The following is a 19,237-nucleotide window of genomic DNA, read 5'->3' as shown; positions in this document are numbered from 1 at the left end:
TTCAAGATACATTTCAGCAGGTTTGTCAGCCAAAAGGAGACAAGTCCTTACGAATCAAATAAATTGTATGGGAACATTTTATTTCTTTGGCAAAACAATAAAGACAAAACCTCTATCAGCTGTAAGTGCTGGCACATCGCTAATGCAAACATTTGTTATAATTACCCTTTCCATTCTTGTAGCAGACCATTAATTATTCCTTTTAGGACTGACTTCTGAACATCTTGAGGCTATGGAAAAGGGAGAGGAAAAATCATATCTGATGTAATTATACACAGTCTATACAAGAAATTGTATAAACAAGCAAGTTTGTTTTGCTTGTGATTCAAGCCATCTAAGAAATCCTTGTGTTATGATGCTGAGCTCCTAAGTATCTTTCCTCACAGACTATCAGTTGAGGCCTGGATAGTGCCAACGGTGGCTTTCAACGCTTTAAACAAAACCTGTAAATAGAATTTCTGAATTATTCCCGTCCTTTTTTTACTAGACACAGTACCTACTTTTTGCTACCCCCATCCTCACATTTTCCTTATTTCCCACCATGAAGTGTCCCACCACAGTCACGTCATATCTTGCAAGTGGTTTTTGAGATCTACCGCAGTATAAACTGTGCATTACTAGTAGCAAAAGTTTCCTCCTCTTTTATTAGAGCAGTTTTCATGATTCTATGGCAATTCTCATGAGACCACTTTAAATATGTTTTGAGAGATTCTTCAGAAATCGTGCCTATCTGAGAAAGAGTTATGGTATAATTTGCTTCTTAGCATATTTCTTTGCTGAAATAATTGTTACAATGTTTTAAAACATGAATTCTTTTCTTCTACTTACAGTATTTAATAAGGCATCATAGACAACATTCAAAAATTTTGCATTGATTCCAGAGTCCTCAATGGTATTAAATGGAGAATTGGTATCTTTCTGTAAGTTAGATAGTACACAAAGCATTTTGGTTTTGAAATGTTTTCAATATTTTAGCCATCTTTGAAAAATAAAAGTTTAACAGCAAGTTTAAACAAAACACATACAGAAATAACTATTTATTTTCCTTATCAAAACATAAGAATCTAAGTTGCTTTTATTAGTAAGTGAAAGACAAAGCTAAACAATAGTAATCCTACACACTGGTAATATTCATGTAACTCTTATCTTGTCATTCTATTTTTAAAACGTAAGAGGACTTCAAATAGTAAATTACAACTATTTTCATCTTTCATCTTTGTTGTTGATCCATCATCAGACAAAAGCAACAAAATCATAAGCATTCAATATTTGTTAAGTAACTAAAAGTCACAGGTTATTTCGTCTAGGTGCGGGCCCTACAGTCCGTATTAAACATCATAAACGCATTTTGCCCTGCAATAGGCAGGCAATATTAATTTAGCACGAATTCAGAAAGTTTTCAAGCACAAATATGATCTTTCCCAAGGAAAACTGAGTATGCCATCACAACACAAGAACAGCTATACTACTTGAGCCCATATGATACATTTTTTTAGGGACAGGGAATTTGTTTCCAGATTTGCCTGGGCCTCTGCATTAGCTTGCACGTTATTAAACTGTAGTTTCTGTAGAAAGTATCTACACAGTCATATTGTCACAAAATGAACTACATACTGGAATTTTAGTTACTTAAACTGGAACCTATAAATCAGTGCACTAACAGATTGTCTACCAGAGGCAGGTGTGATCATGACAAAATGATCTTAGTGGCCTTGAGTAACCAGCTGCAAGCCTTTAACTGATGTTTTTGTGAACACTTCGAAGATACAAAGCACTGTAAGTATGGAAGAGTATTATAAGTTATTTTATACCTTAAATGCAGCATTTATTTCCAGGAAAGAATCAAATGTTGTAGAATAAAAATCATGTACAGCTTTCCAATCTCCTGATGACTTAGCATTTTCCACATCATCCCTAGAAAGAATATATTAAAATATGGGTAACACAAGGGTTCAACCTTCCCAAACACTTAGTCTTTAGACTGTGTTGTAACTCTTAAGCTTTCCTCACTCAGCACACTTAGAAGACAGACAAGTACAATATCAGTATCTTTCTAACATCTTCCTTGTCATTTTAAGATCACAGTATTGCAAGAGAAAAAAAGCATAGTTTGTGTTTGATACACCTGAGCAATGTCTCTTATTGAAAATCCTAATTCATGGTGTCACAGTTCACTATGTTAAGACAAATAATTAGCAGAACAGATTACACTGAAGATACACTGACATGATAAAATTTCTGAGACTAATTTATTTAAGTATGCAGGCTCCTAAACTAGTCAAATTCATTATCATTTGTATATAATTTTATTTCTCTTCAAATTTTTCAAATAAAACTTAATCTTTGTATGCGACTGTACATGTTCCTTAAGGGGACAACAAAATCTATTGATTTACTCTTAAAGTCTTTCTAAGTATTGGATCTTAAAGCAAGTATCTGTATATCAAATTTTGTATAATATCATACATTTATAAACAACCCAATCAAACAAAAAAGCCAACCAGTCTTTGAAGCAGACTTATTTTAGCTATCTACAGCGCAGATGATACAAATCCCAGGTCCCCCATCTCCGCCCCCCCGCCCCCCCCCCCGATAATGTCTTCGTACAAGATATTTTTTTAAAAGTTATCAGTGGGACAGACCAAAAATGCTAATGATTTTTAATACTTTACTTGAAAGAATAAAATTATTCATAATTACATAATTAGGCAGCAGTCAACAGATACAAAAAAATGAATATGGAAAAAATTTCAGGTCTTCAGGTCACCTGAATACCAACAAAGGATCACTTCTTGCCAAATTCTCTTATACCTGTCTCCTTTTCCACAAAATACACACACCGACTAATCAAAAAGCATTCCTTCTCCTCACTGAACACACAAAATTTCAAACATGGAAAAGAGCAATGGAGAGTATATGGCTCATATATCTCTTGGAGCAACTGTGATTATTTTTTCTCCATCTGTTTGAAAAATAGAAGAATCGGGCTTCTTCCTAGGAATACTTCTTCCAACTGAAAGAGGGGAGATTTAGATTAGATATTAGGAAGAAATTCTTTACTGTGAGGGTGGTGAGACACTGGAACAGGTTGCCCAGAGACAATGTGGATGCCCCATCCCTGGAAGTGTTCAAGGGCAGGTTGGATGGGGCTTTGAGCAACCTGGTCTCATGGAAGGTGTCCCTGCCCATGGCAGGGGGGTTGGAACTAGATGATCTTTAAGGTCCATTCCAACCCAAACCATTCTATGATTCTATGATTTCCTGACCAAGATTATCCTACTGTAAAACATTCAAAGGTATTAGAGCAGCATAATGCTGCTCTGTGGGTGATAAGGCCAAAAAACCTAAAAGCCACACTTTCAATGACTTAGTAAATACCCTCCTAAGAACACATCCACAATAAAGAAACATTCTGCCTAGTGCAGACACACCTTATGCCGTTCATTAGTTTTTCAACAAAGTCCAAAGAAAGAAAGTGCACTTCTAGAAACACCCGTGTAACTTACTGAAAATCTTTCACAGTTTTGGTTCGGATGGGAAGAGAAGGTTCAGGAGGAATCGGTGCTTTCAGTTCTTGGGGTAGTGTATCTATGGAGATGCGCTGCTTTTGTCGTACATCGAGGCAAATAGGTGGTAGGTCTCTCACTTATGAGAAAAAAAGAAGTAAGGAACAATAAATATAACGCCATCATATACATAAACATTTAGGTAGTAAAATACAGATATAGAAACTACGGGAAAAAAAAAAAAAAGAAAAACTCACACTGATTGATTACACATCTTCAAACCCCTTCTCATCCAAGTACTTTTCTTACCACGTGCCCATCCCAGACGTGATGGAAACTTCGACTAAATGAAGGGAAATAAAACTGTACGAACAGAAATTGTGCCCTCGGTTTTTAACTATGTCTTTGTGAACAACGTGCTCCCTCCTGCCAATGGAGGGAGAAAATTGGCCAGACTGTCTCCTATCTAAGGCCTTCTGAAAGAAGGTAGCCTCTACTGTTTTATAAATGAGCTCCTGGACCAAGTTGCAAATAAATTATTTGCCTGTTACAAAAACAAAGAAAGAAAACCAAGCCTGATATTCAGATATTCACAACTGAATTGCTGCCATGCTGCTGACAAAAAAAAAAAAAGAAAAAAAGAAAAAAAAGAAAAAAAGCAAAGCTGGTGACCTGTGTTCCAAGTCAGTATTAGGGAAAATAGCAAAATATTGTACTTGCACAAGACACACTGGTATTACATCAGCAACAGGCACTGGTATACATATAGCAGTATTCACATCACACATGAAAACCCCAAGTTCATACATATTTTCATTTTTAGAAATGAGCCCTGCAGAATTTCTGCAGAATCTCTTTGTAGCTGTAGATTCTCAACCTTCTGAACATTAAGCCAAGTGCCTTCTAAAGTTAGATGCATAAATAAAGTGCCTATTCTGAACATCACATCTTCCTGAACCTATGAGGAACTCAACCTAAGCAAGTGAGAAGATAATTACCACAAAAAAAAAAAAAAAGAAAAAAGTCAAAGGATGTCATGGAATTATAGTTACCCAGAGTGATCCTGTTATATTTGCTGTTTGAACAACAAACCGAGCACTCCATGACTGGTAGCTATTAGTCATGAACAGCAGTGCTGTCCATTATTGTATTTACAATATATATTGTAACTATTGTAATAGACAAACTAACACTGGTGTTCTCTACACCTAAGAAAAATCTCAAGCACAGCGACAAAGTCCAACTATTTTCTAATGTACAAGGACAAGTCTCCAGTCAGTTTTTTTACTCTGTGATACATAATTTTAGCTAGAGCTGACTGTGGATCATCTACGGCCTCCTAAAAGAATCTCTCCAATAAATTAAATAGGAAATGCAAGCTTTCTGTCTTGCAGAGAATTACTGCTGAAACAGTAACATCTTTAAACATTTCTTCTCAATGAATTTGGTTGCCTATTCCAAGTACAAATAGCAGTGTTTTAACAAGGTCATTCTGTTTTACTCCTTACTTTCTATTTGATCCGAGAACATTGTATTGGGTTTATGTGGTAAGGTTTTGGCAGCAAGGCATCTGCAGGGATGGCCACTGTGAGAGGAGACAAACTACCCTGCAGACACCCAGGTCAGCAGAGAAGGTGCTCCAGGCACTGGAGCAGAGATTCCCCTGCAGCCCATGGAGAAGACCATGGTAAAGCAGGTTGTCCCCATGCAACCCGTGGAGGATCATGATGGAGCAGATATCCACTTGCAGCCCATGGAGAGACCATGCCCGAGCAGGCTGGTGGCAGGAACTGTGGCCCGTGGGGGACCCACGCTGGAGCAGTCCATTCCTAAAGGACGGTACCCTGTGGAAAGGGCCCACGTTGGAGCAGTTCTTGAAGAACTGCAACTCACAGGAAGGATCCATGTTGGAGAAGTTTGGGAAAGATTATATCCCATGGCAGAGACCCCATGCTGGAGCAGGGAACAGTGTGAGGAGGAAGGAGTAGCAGAGATAAAGTTTTGAGAGATGACTGCAGCCCCCATTCCTCACCCCACTGCGTCGGCTGGGGGGAAGGTGGTAGAAGCATGGGGAACAAAGGAGTGAAGTTGAGCCTGGGAAGAAGGGGGAACAGGGGGAAGTTTTGGAGTTTTGTTTTGTTTGACTGGCAATAAATGAATATCCTCAAGTCAAGTCTGTTTTGCCTGTGACAGTAATTGGAAAGTGGACTCCCTGTCTTTATCTCAACCCATGAGCTTTTTCGTCTTATTTTCTCCCTGTGTCCTGTTGAGGAGGGGGAGTAAGAGAGCAGCGTGGTGGGCATCTTGTAGCCAGCCAAGGTAAACCCACAAAAACACGAAAAAATAATATTCCAATGCAGTATACTCAATCATCCATTTACTGACAGTGTCTTCTCAAATATCCTTAAAATGCTTTTTTAGTCCAATATTTACTGCACGTTTCTAAAAGCATTTATATGAATTATGATGTACATTTGGGATAAAAGACACTATATAAACTAAAAGTGTCCTCGAAAGTCAATGTATTAAAACTGAAATCCTCTATGAATTGTCCAAGAACTCTCTAAGCCTTTTCCAAGAGTTGTTGTTTTTTAAAATTAACTAAACATCAAAGTAGCATCATTACTCTGCTGCCTACTCCATTTATCACAGCAGGGAAATAGATGCTAACAAAATCCCCAAAACCCAAAGGCAGATTCTTTTCACTCATGCTAATGACAGAGACACTGTCATTGTGACTTAACTCAGCCACTATTCATCAGACAATAATAGATCAGAGCTGCCCTCAATCCCCTGAGCATTGCATTGGTTATAGATATGGAACCTTGCCCACTCTCACAGCTGGAATTTAAAGCTATTTAAAGAGAAGAGTAGTAATTTAAAAAACAAAGTGGACACATAGATACTACATTAATTAATACCAAGGTGTCAAACAATCCCATCATGGAAGTGCTCTGCTATTGCACATCATTCTCTGAAAGTAGGATGGACTGACTTAAAAGAAACTAAGGCTTTGTCTTATCTTTATAGTCTAAGAAAGACAAGTCATTCTCATTTAGCTCGCATTACGTCTTCTCAATTTTAAATGGATTAAACATTGATTTATAACCAGCCGAATATGAGGAAAATACTCTCTCACATCTGTAGAAGAGACAGCTGTGGACAGAAGCTGTTTCTCATTTCGGTAAATTGAGGCTGCAGGTGCTAAGCTGCTAACTTGCACCCTGTCAGCGATGCAATTTTCTTTGAAATATATGCAGCTTAAATTAGATACACTAAACCTGAGTTTTAGTAATATGTTTAATAAATACCGTCAACTTCAGTATGTTTTGCCATAATTCAAGTTGATTTGTATATAGATTTATTCGCTTGTCTGGCATTCAAAAATATTAATTAAGATCTGTCACTTGAGTTCCATTGAGGAGAAACTTGAAACTTTATGTATTGAGTTGATAAGCAGCAATAACACAATATTACAAGACAAGAAAAAGCAATCATTTCTGGCTGTTTGCCCAGTTACATCAAGTAAAAAGACTCAGCAAAGCGTGACTGCTTAGGGAATAATCAAAAACTTCGAGGAAGAAAATCTCATTGATACAAAGCAGAATTGACTAGTACAAGGAAATTTAAGATGAATGACTTCAGAACAGCAGTTATTTTCACAGTGACCAACACAGCTAATGGCAGGTGAAAATTTTCAAAGTAGGTAAAGCAAACAAATCTTACTTGTATTTGTAAGATTATATAAGAACTAGAACAATCTAGTTCATACATAGATTTCATACTAGATCACCGTCGCATTAGAAGACTTGTTATACAAATTCAATCTCTGCGGTAGCTACATAGCAAACAAACATCACCCTAGCTTTCATGCTGTATTTACCACCACTACTTTTTCCAGACTTTTGTTTTTCAAAAAAATTAACACTCTTTGAACTCACACCTAAAGTATTACTAGTATACGCACATACGTACACATATTCAGAGATATAGCACATGTATAGATAAACTGAAAAAAACCAACCAAGCATCATTACTGAATTCCAGAATAGCAAAAGAAGCATTTTTAACCAATAAGTTTTTTTTTCCATAGAATACACATATCTCATCAAAAAATTTTGAGTGCACCTTGGACCGTCAGTAAAAATAATCTGGTTTTATATAGGCAGGTTACCCTGATCCTGAAATTACCAAAATTTCTGCTCAATTTTACATGTTGAGCTCAATTTCAAGAATATGTTCTTGACTATAATAAATATTGCCATGCATTGGTGTGGTGAAAATTAACAATTAAGTACTTGAGAGGCAGTATTACAACCAGAACAGTATCAAGTGCAGCAAGAACTGAGGGCACTTCAAGAGAGATGTGTTAAGAGTTTACCAAAAATAAAAAAAAGGGGGGGGGGGGGGGGGAGGTGGAAGGCATATTTCTTCTGTTTACTGAAATGAATTCTGCAGAAGGATACTGTATTTTTCACATTTCTTGGCCCTATACTAGATTTAATTTTACTTTGTCCTAAATTTTATTAAGCAACAAGCTTTCATTTCATAACGTAAGATTGTATTAAGCAACTATTCAGACAAAAGGTGGACAGGTAACAATTAAGGCTTAAATAATGAAAGATGGTAGCTTGGAGTCTACGAATCAACTGTATGCATGTTTCTGTTAAAAAGGCTAGCAGCTGAGTAGTTAATATTGACAAGAAGTCACTTTTAGCTTCTGAGGAAAATAACCTTAGCTGAGAAAGCCAAAATATTTCACCTTTTCAGGATTTTCAGATACCAACAATATTGCAATTGTTTACAGGCAATTCACATACAAAGTCTTTCCTTTAAAAATATATAGGCGAGAGCAATGGCTACTTGAAGGTTGTTCTTCCAGCTTTGTTAGCTTGACCTTACAGCACTTTGTAAGAATCAGCAGAGCTCTGACCTGCTTTGCAGCATCTTCCTTTTGCCGTACCCCAAATGCTGCCCTCAAGAACACTACTTCTACCTTAACACTGCTAAGTTACACAGCAGTGGGGGAATTCCTCACTGGCCATCTCCAGCCACCTTTGTCTCCTTTGTGTAGCACAAAATGACTTGAGCAAAGTACAAAATCCTTTCTGAGCCATCATTTACACATAATTGCCTTTTGTGTTTCAGTGATTGTGGTGTTTTTTTTTTTTAAGTAGAAAGCACCTCCTTACTTTATAACAAAAGTTACTTTAAAAAAAAAAAAAGTCTTGTATTGACTTTTAACTTTTGCAGTATAGCTAGCAAGGATACAAAGATTATTTTAGTAAGGATCCAATCCTGCAAGGTACAAGTCACCTTTTACTGCACAACTTTGAAACTGACAATACCCATCCATGGTTTTGTTTCAAACTCTCACTAGTCAATGCCCTCCCTTTCTTTCTAGCCTCAAGTTCATTGAGTGCTATAAAGACTTGGAGAACCACAGAAAAATAAGGCTGAGGGGGACCTGCTCAGAGATAAGAGTACAAACCTGACAAATGTTTGTACAGCCTTTTATCAAAAGTCCTAAATTACTGAAATTCCGTATCCTAGCTGAAAAAATCTAATAAAAATTTCAGGTCTAACCACAATGTCATCTCATCAGACTTCATGATTCTAGCCTGCCATACTGAATACACAGCTCCATTTACTTTCTTTTCATCAATTATTGTTACCTCATTGTACCACAACCACCTTCCTTCTCACCTTTAAAGTTCTTCAGAACTTACCAATCTTTGCCCGTGAATTTTGTTTTGTGTCATCACCAGCCTTCATCTTCACTGGAAAACAGCAACTCTCTCCCTCTAAAAGCACTATGCTTGCCTCATCCCTGCCATCCTTCAGATAGAGATAGAAATATCTTCTCCGCAAAGTTCTGATGCAATTTCTAGAGAAACTGCCATCTGACTGCAGTTAGACAAACAGTATTTGCAGATGGACTACTGAATCTGAAACTTTCTTTATAAACTTCAGATGGTTATTTCATCCTCCAGGTCTATTTGTTTTTCTTATCCTACTTGTTTCTATGACATAACCTCTACAGAGGATGGACTATCTTATATATTGCTGCCTGTACAATGTACAGCACAGCATAATTTAGTGAAATCTAGATTTCTAGATTTTCTGGCACTACCACAATACAAATATTGGCAGAACACTGAGCACCTTCTTAAATTGGTAACTAAGTAACATAAGGCTTTTATTATTCTCTTACCATTTTTGATGTTGGGTATAACAAGTTGCGTAGGCGAATTTCTGTTTCCGATGCCTTCTTTCTTTTGGTTGATAGTTGTGATGAAATTGCTGAAAGTGGAAAACTGATTTTTGGCTCCTCTCTCCAACCCCTGTAATTAAGATGACAGCATGCTAATAAAGGGCTAATACATTACTGCAAGAGTAATCTTACTGATGAGGTATTACACAGAATACTTAAATATCTTTTATCTTTAAATCAGAGTGGTAATACCTACTTAAGACATAAATAATGCTTCTGCAAGTTTGTTTCAAATTCAATCAGGAGAGATACCATAACATTCCTTCACATTACATGCAAAAATGCAATTATTAATTTACAGGATATGAAGTTATCCTTGGATTATTGCGAGGAAAACACAATACAATTAGAATGCTTTCAACAATATTCTCACTTTCTGTATCCTAATTTCTAACTACTTTTATATTCATCACTACATCCAGCTCAGTTTAAACTGAGGAAAGTGTCACATATTCCTTTTTCCAGATAACCCTAATAGTAGTTAGATAAATTTCCCAAGACTTGAAATGCAGGGTAAAAATTCTATGTGACCTAATCTGCTAATAAAATTTAAATACTGGCTACCTGGGTAAAAACCCCTAATGATTCAAAACCACCAGCATCAGCTGCTGCTGAAGAAAGGCTAGCCAACAAATAATCGTTAACACAGTGCTAAGAAAACCTGCTTGAGTACCTCTACATGCTGCCATCAAGCAGTCTGAACAAACCTTTGCTAAGAAGCGTTGAGCATTTTAACAATAAACAGAAGTGAAGTAACACAACAGACTTCCAAATGATTACACCAATTACACCAGGATAGACACTGAGTGCTGTTAGATAACTCTGGAGAAGTTCCAAAGCATAAGTGCTTTAAAGGGCTTGCCCAAGACGACAGAAATCACATGATGGAGATTTTCATTTCAGTCTCTGCTCCAAGTTACCAGTTGGTATGAGGCAAAGGCAGAACAACTCAAAGAAAACATACACATTTTCCCTGCACATCAGGATTTTCTGCCTCACATTAACCTAAAGATTCATTTCCTTGAGATCTGGTATCTGTGCTCTCAGTTAGAGATAATATTTTCATGCAAATCAAAACTGTTATTCCCCAAACGAGAATAGAAATTCTAGAATAATTAACATAATATCTTCTCATTTTTTTAAACCCATACATTTCCCTTTCCCTTTACTTTCCCAGTAAATTGGCACTAAGACATGCAGTCAGAGTTCTGAGGAAAGCACTTCACTTCCACCACAACATCCTGAAATACCACCAGGAGGATAATGACACAGCCCGTAAACCTGCCACGCTGCAGCGTACGCAAGCTGGTACACTGCCAGGAATTTTAAATAACTGTGGCACATTTTTCCATGGCTTATAACTCAGCAAATTATAAATTTGAACAATCAGCAGGACTTCTGGCTTTAAAAATAGCAAGTTTCAATTTCTAGCTCCACATTCCTTGTATGCAACAAACATTCAAAAATAAAATGTGATTACCACTACAATTTTCATATTAACTTTTTATTTTGTTCTATAACCATTGAAATAGCATTAAGATGCTTCTTAAAAAAATCACCTGGCGCATGACTGGAGAAAAACAGACCCTGAACAAACACAGCAAGACACGATTGACTGAAAAAGGACTTTTAAAAAAATACAGATCTGAGGTTAATCTGCTGTGTCACAAAACGTATGCTCTAGATAGAAAACCTCTGGAGCTTGGATGAGTCTAATTATGATTAATAGGGAACAGATATCATAGATAATCGATAAGAGGAGCTTTTATGAAACAGACTATTCTGACAGCCTTTTTGACAGACTCATCTTTCTAAGCATTACTCCAGCCATGCCACTGAAATAGCATAGTTGAACAGTTGTTTAAACACATTCTTAATGTCACCTCCCTCACCAGTGATCAGAAAGAACAAAAATTGCACGTGCTATTTAACTCCATTCATGCTGCTCCACGTGCAGTTCCAACAATATTAAGCAAATGCATGGGCAAAGGCTTTACTGGAAAGCCCTGGTAGAATACTGGGAAACTACATGCTCGTTAATGAGCATCTCCGACATCTCCCGGGAGAGTAATCTAGGACAAGTGTACAGCACCATGTGATACTTAGAAAATTTTGTAGGAGGTCAGTGAGCCTCTAGAGCCTAAGGCTCTACACATACTGCCATCAGAAAACCGAACCTCCACATAAAGAATGAGTGTGCTTAGAGGGAGTAAATGGATCAAAGGAATCTTTACTCCTGTTTTTAAGAGCATATTAATAACTCACAACTCTGCTGGCTTCTTAGTGGAAGTTTTCCAAAGCATTAAGCCCTCCATAAAGCTGGTGAGGTACTAGCATTATACTTTATAAATGTATGGTTCTCACTATTGAAGTTAAATGAAATGGTGAAAATAAGTCAAACTGTTTGCAAAGAGCACATACGGAGAGCTTTCTGGGAAGAGGCAAAAAGATCATCTAGAAGAGTTTCTTGAAAATAGTACTCTCTGGTCCTAACATAACTCACTCAAGACCCGTATGTGCATGGCAAGCAAAGGCCAGTGAGGAGTAAAAGGTTTTCTTCCCTTTGCAAAAAGACATGGAGGACACTCAGATTACCTAAAGGCAGCTGTCAATGCAACAGCCTACTCAAGATGTAGGATTTTCCCTTCTATTCATATCTTGAAAGGTGTAACATAGGACTGGTTTTGCTTTACAGAAGCCTCTACTTGTTCCTCTTATTAGGGGGCAAGTTAGTTAACTTCCCGTAAATTTCCTTTCAGAATCTGAATACTGACCTCCAAGCCATCACCCCTTATGCAATATTTCTAATCACCATTTGGCACATAAGAAAAAGTCTGAACTCCTTGCATGATCACATTAATTTATGCATAGACTAATTTAATCTCCACAACTTTCCTTAGAAGTAAAAGCCAAAAAAAAGAAGTAACCATTCTTCCACAATCCCACATGGCCCTTGGCTAGGAAAAGCCATGATATGAAGGACAATAGTAATAGTCACATAATCCCTTTATACTAACTTGCAGCCGTCTTCAACTCCAGATGAGACATCTTTCATGCACGTGCTCTTAGGAGAAAAAGGATACCATGGTTATCTATTGACTTACTAAAATTCTGACCCTTTCCACTGCTATAGCAGGGAATGGAAACTCTTTAAAAGACATGTCGCACCTTCGTGTTGCCTTCGAGGAAGCTCTAGTCATGCCACATCAGTTGCACAAATCTATGGTACGTCTTTAGTGCATTGAAGAAAAAGTCAATTACATAAAATCTGGGGAGATGGTCTGAGACAAAGATATCTGAGGCTCACTTTATAGAGAGACAACGTATAGTATCTATATCACCATAGTCATTGTATGATGGATATAACTTTAGAAATAATAGGCAGAGGAACAGGAAAATTAAAGTCAACTGGAATATCACTGTATTTATGTCAGGCATGTATTTTTAAAGGAAGGGAACTTTAATGGGAAAAATCCGCATGAATAAGCAAAGATATTTTTAAAAAAGACAATAATTTTCCTTTTGTCGTTATATCACATTAAAAACTTTTCCCCAGTTTAATGAGGAGGAAGCTGAGAACATATTTCTCTCTTTAAAAGTGGTTGAGAGAATTTGATTAATTAACAGTCATTTTTTGATGTTCAATCACAACTTTTAATACAAGGACTTGTATTAAAATCATGCTATATATGATGAATCTCACAGCGTACTTCACAAAGACCTGGAATTAGACACGTAGGTTGGTCACAAGTAGGGCTTAGCAGACCAACAGTCCAATAACTTCTTTACAGCAACTCAAAACTTGCAAAAGCATACCTGCCTTCCCTATTCAGATCAAAAACTGCATTCAGTTACAAGCAAAGAAATCCAGGGCTATGGAAAGATCCATTACATCCGCTCACAAAACTCCCTCTCTGTAAAATACTATTAACACCCATATGGAGCTCTTTGTAAATTCAAAATCCCATGGGCATTTGACAAGCAATCACACCTAGCCGGATCTGAGCTCCTCTGCAGCAGGTCAACTTAGACTAACTTATGCCTGTGGGCAACAGCTCAGAGGTACATGAAGGATGTCCAGCTACAAACAAATTCTCATTCTTTAAGGCAGTGGGAATTCTACATGGCTGCCCATTTGCACACATTTTCATCAGCTGAGCCGAGCCTGACACATTTTAGACCAGCACTCATATCTTTATTGTAAGGGACTGCCATTTGCCATTCAAAGCCTGAAGCGGAGATTTTCAAAGGTACAAATAACTCCTGGGCACTTGTCCATTACAGACTTCTCCCACAAAATCTGTATTTGAATCACAAGAACAAACAGATTCTTCCACATTGAGACAGATTTCCAAAGCTGAAAGTCTTTCAGAAGGTTGCAATGTTGTAGGCAAAACACAAAATTGGCAGAACTGCTCAAAGGAGTTTGCAGTTTGCCTACGATTACTTTGTTTAAAATTACAATTATTTCATGACAGTCATAAACATTAGACACTTAATCTGTTAAACTCAAATTATGTAAAATTATAACATATACCGTACCAGATACTTATCAGAATTGTTAAACTAAAATCTCATAACTGTACTACGTGCAACAGGATTGGTAAAATTTTTCTTCTGTTGTCGGACTGAAGTAAGTTACAGCAAGCTTTAACATTGAGCTAAATAAGATATTCAGCTCATGCCAGGAAAATTTTGTTTCATAATATTGTATGGTCAGCAGAAAGAAAATCATAACTCCAGTAAAATTAAAAATCTCCAACGAGGTTTCTGAAATGAAATTATTCAGGCAAATATCCTTCTCTCAGTTTTGGCTTTTTTTACCCTTGTTAACTCATTCGTCAATTACCAAAATGTTTTATCATCTTTGCTTCAACGCAATATAAAAACCGGAAGAGACTTAAGAAAAAGTTAAAAATACAGAAGTATTTTTCGGCTAGCTCTCTTGCTATTAAGCGTATTAAGAGCTGAAACCCTCCACCCCCGAAAACCCTTAACGAATATTCACAATGCTGCAAACCCTCAGTCATGACTAACCCAAAAGAGCAGACCGTTGTAAAATGTTAAAGAACTATAAGTAGACGGAGAATTTATAGCTTCATTATGTCACTGCTTACAGATGCACTTGTTATTTTTAAGAAACTTGAATGAAAGCCTCTCAGCGGAAAAGAGCACCAAAGAAAACGAACATGACGTTCCCTCACCGCCACGAACAGAGCGGCACATGGAGCAAATGAGAGCGGGGACAGCAGGGAGGGGACGGCGGGGACGGGACCGCTCCGGGGGCCCGCCGGGGCAGGGGAGGGGGGTGTCTCCCGGCCCCGCCGGCGGCCGCAGACCTACCCCGGCAGCCGCGCTGGACGCCGACGGGATGGGCGGCAGCTTCTCTCGCTCCTTTTCGTTCTCCCCATCTTCCTCCTCTTCTTCCTCATCCTCGCCGCCCTCCTGGGCTAACGGGGCCGCCGCGCTGCCCTGGTTCAGCTCCGCGCCCGGCGGGAGCCCCGCGCCGGGGCCGGGGGGGAGGTCGGCGGCTGCCGTGGCCGCCGGCGGGCTCTGCAGCGACATGGCCCCGCTCCCGGCCTCTCTCCTCACGGCAGCCCCGCAGCCCCCACGCCCTCTTCTTCTTCGTCTTCTCCCTCCCGCCGCCCCCGAGCCCCGCCGAGGAGACCCCGCGGGCAGCCCCACCGCCGCCGCTCCGCTCCGCGCCGGGCCGCCGCGGCAATGCAGCAGCCGGGGTGCTGCCGGGCGCTCAGACACCCCCGCACGGCGGGGCGGAGCGCGGCCCTGCCGCGGCCCCGGCGAAGGAGGGGGAGCGCGGGAGGCAGCGGAGCGGAGGCGGCCGGCGCCGCCGGACCCCGCTGCCCTTGCGCCCCCTCAGCCACCGCGCCACCTACAGACGGCGGGCAGTAAGAGGGGCTGCCGCCGCCATGTTGTTTATAGGCGGCTCTTGGAAACGTGCTTGGCGACCGGGGGCGCCGCGCGGGGGCAGCGGAGGACACGGCTACGGAAACTCCGTAGCGGAGGAAGAGCCGCGGTGCCGGCCCGAGGCGGTGCCGGGCGTACGGGAATCGGGGCTGTCCCCTGCCCTCTGCGCAGCCGCGCCGGCGAGGGGGAGCGCTGCCCGGTGGGGCGGCCGCGGCCCCGAGGGGGCTTCGCTCGCCGCGGCGGGGGTGGAGGGGCCGCCCGGCAGTATCCACCTCCCGCGCCCCCCTGAGGCGATGCTGCCGCCGGGCGGGCCTTCCCGCCTGCTAGTCAAGTCGTGCCCCCGCGAGCGGCCTCCTGCCGGGCCGGGGCACGGCAACGAGTAAATACACGAGTAATAAATACAAAAGTTCGGTGAAGGGACATCGGGGTGGGTGCCGGCTGGTGTTGCGTGTCGCACCGCCGGCGGGGGTTGCGCTGCTGGCGGCACCGCCCTGTCGCCTCACAGGACCCTCCTCACGGCTTCAAGTCAACTTAACCGGGAAAATGCAGAAATGAGGTGTAAAAGCTCAGGCCTGTCTCTGCTTCACCGGCAAAGCCAGAGCAGAGCCTGGGCCCCTGCGTGGCAGGTCTTTGCCCTCCCTCTGGACAGGCCTCGGGAAGGCTGAGGTAACACCCGCGGTCAGGGCCGCTGTGCGGCAGCCCAGGCTTGCTCGAGCTTTGCTGTAATAAAATAATGAAAAACTCATCCTCAGAAGATGTGCTGTGTGGAACTGGTTGCAATACAGCATCTAGCCTAGATGTAATACAGCGTTCGTCTGTGGGGTACAGACCTACCGCTGGTCTTGGCATGCAAAGGGATGGGAGCCCTTCCGCGTGCCAGGGGTGCCATCTTTGTGCACGTTAAGCGACGTAACGGTTAAGTCCTACAAACCGTCAGCTGCCAGATGAAATAAGTTGCTTTCAGAGCACTCTAATTTTGTGTCTAGAGAAAAGTTGCCCTCCCAGCTTCAGGATCAAAGGAGTGTGAATAGCGTTACAGGCCACTTGAAACAAACCTTCAAAATTGTTTTTCAGATGGAGGTAAGCCATGTGATAGCTGTTCTCAGCATTGGCATTACAGAAGAGCTCGTGCAGGTTGGAGCTGTGGTAAGGATCTCTATAAGCTGCATAAAAGCAAGGGCATAATAGGTACTGCAGTGTTAATCTAACACAATCTAAGAAAAATGCTTTCACTTTTTGAAGGAACTGGCAGACCTGGAGTTTATTACTTTTCATTAAGAAATCGCTTTGTCTCCTTACCAAGTTAAATACGAGAGCTGGTTTTCCAAAAAGTTCACTCCTCACTGTGCTTACTTCCCAGTTGCTCTCAGTGGTTTGCGTGAATAGGTAGCCCGCTGCACTTAAACAAAGCCCCCCAAACACTCACTCATCTTTTTCCTTTCTGTGCCAAGAAATAACATAATGACAGTAATTGCAACAACTTCAGTACAAGCCACTATACACCCAGTGGCAGTCCCCAGCTGGAAGCAATTGGCATAGCTGTTTTGTGGAGCTGTGCCAACTTGAAACATGGAAGGATCTGCTCCCTTGAGCCTGCAGAGAGAGATGAAGCAAAGGGAAATAGAAATGTAGGAAGGCAAGTATACAAATGAATTCATGCTTTTTTTTTTTCCTTTTCCAATTCCATTAAGCTATAAAGGCCTGATTTTCGATAGCTTCAAAAACACTGAAACAGCCTTCTACCAGGATTATTTCGCAAAAAGCTAATGCAACATCAAAGACATCAATTTTTACTGTCCATACTCTCCTGTGCTATTTGAAGCTGCAGTGTTCTGTTGAACTAAACTAACTCAGATAAGTATTTTGACCCATGACAATTATGAAAATAGGCACAAAAGTACTGTTAAAAAATTGATTCCTATTTTATAAGAAAGGAAAAGGACCACATACTGAAGCAGATGCAAATGCATTTTCCTACTTCTAACAGCAGCAGTATGTGCCTGTGGTTTGTAACTAAAAGTATTTCAATGTAATTCATAGATCCACAAAGCAGTCAAAGATGTAACCACAGCTGGAAAAGGCATGTTTAAACTGGCTTTCCATTTGCTAGCACGGATGGATGCTAGCTGGGTGCAGCAGTGCCACATGTAACGAGACAATACGTGTAAACCCTGCAATCATTTGTTGCCAAAGCGATAAACTAGGGTAGCGGGCAATGGAGGAGTCAGAATACAGGATAAAGACAGTCTGTCTTCTCACAGACAAGAACTGTGTGACATACGATGTGCAAAATTTTGCAAAACCAAACAGAGGTATGCAACTGCCATTTTACAAGACTTCACAAATTTCTTGGCCAGATGGCCTGGGAGCCTTGACAAAGGGCCATGCACACTCCATGCCTTTATTTTGAAAGTGTTTGCAGGCTTTTTGTTTGCATCACTTTTCATAATATTTCCAGTTCCTTCTTTGAGGCTGGTAATGCTTTTACTTACCTCGGTGGTTGCTTTTCCACCCTCAACTGTTGTTATACTCCCTCCTTTATCCTTCCAAGGACCCTTTCCTTGATTTTTTTAATCTCTTCTGAGCTGCTTAAAACTCTTAAATTGCATGGTGCCACAGTACTTTCGGGGCAGTGGTGGAAAGGTAAAGTTCAATCAAAAACTGTTGCTCATGCCAAGTACATGCCGCCTGGGCCTACACATCCACCCTGGTTCCCGTGTGAGTTTGCAGCCTGTGCTGGACCCCACGCTGGCATGCCATGCTGCTGGCTCGGGTAAACATGTGTACCCCGCAGTAACACCCCTGAGTGACTATGGGGGGGACACAGGCAGTACGTGACCCTGAACATATTTTCTTGTACTACGGGAGAACAGTCCTGCCTTAGCAGGGTGTTGGTCCTTTCAACCAGAAGACCTTCTTGCCAACTTATTTTAAAATTGTTCACCGCTATATCTCTTCTATCCGAAGAGTTGGAGTTGTCAGGAAGGGGAAAAATTCAACGGCGCATCTCTGTGCAATGGCATGGCCAGGCACAGACCACCACTGGGAATGACAGATGGAAACAAACCAAATGCTAACATTTGTTCACATATGATTAGTAAATGCTTACAAGTAATAGATACACTCACAGAAACTGGCATTTGGGAGTGATGCACAAATGCAAAAAAAAAAAAAAAGCACTAAATTCCCTGGCTAGTATTTTCATGACAAATAGTTGAGTGTACCTCTCATATTCCTCTGCAGTCAGAAGTCAAAATGCAGCCATAGCCAAAACCAGCCCTGGTTTAATTCCATAACATTAGGAGTGGTTTTGGCCCATTATGAGTTTTTCCCTGTCCCTCAAATGCTTTACTAGTGTTTGCAATCAAAGAGTATCAAAGATCCCTGCTGCAAACTGGCATTTCAGGAATTGAAGTGACCTGTGTCCTTTAGAAAAAGTAGGCTGAATTTTGTGTTCAGTTGGTGACACACTGTCATCGCTCAGCTGTACTCTGTCTCTCTCTTTTATTGACTAGTAGTTTCTTTCTCTTCA

The 19,237-nt window shown here is 40.6% G+C and overlaps 1 protein-coding gene across 3 annotated transcripts in view; it reads right to left on the bottom strand.

Moving 5' to 3' along the window:
• The window catches only part of HECTD2 (HECT domain E3 ubiquitin protein ligase 2), a 42,127-nt gene extending 26,576 nt beyond the window's left edge, over positions 1-15,551 (bottom strand). The window contains exons 1-6 of one of the 3 annotated variants that reach the window (XR_008467138.1): positions 15,124-15,551; positions 9,721-9,850; positions 3,507-3,645; positions 1,812-1,914; positions 829-918; positions 166-230 (exon numbers count right to left, since the gene is read on the bottom strand). Coding sequence is in view for 1 of the 3 variants with exons in the window: in XM_054206988.1 (XP_054062963.1) it covers positions 166-230; positions 829-918; positions 1,812-1,914; positions 3,507-3,645; positions 9,721-9,850; positions 15,124-15,345 (749 nt within the window). In the remaining 2 variants the exon portion in view is untranslated. The remainder of the gene's footprint in view (positions 1-165; positions 231-828; positions 919-1,811; positions 1,915-3,506; positions 3,646-9,720; positions 9,851-15,123) is intronic. The other 2 variants (XR_008467139.1, XM_054206988.1) reach the window with 2 other exon arrangements.
• Between the last annotated feature and the right edge of the window lie 3,686 nt (positions 15,552-19,237).

The sequence above is a fragment of the Rissa tridactyla genome, chromosome 6 (assembly GCF_028500815.1).
Source record: "Rissa tridactyla isolate bRisTri1 chromosome 6, bRisTri1.patW.cur.20221130, whole genome shotgun sequence".
Classification (NCBI taxonomy): domain Eukaryota; kingdom Metazoa; phylum Chordata; class Aves; order Charadriiformes; family Laridae; genus Rissa; species Rissa tridactyla.
The sequence above is the reverse complement of the archived record's forward strand: the minus strand, read 5'-3'. Positions and strand labels throughout refer to the sequence as shown.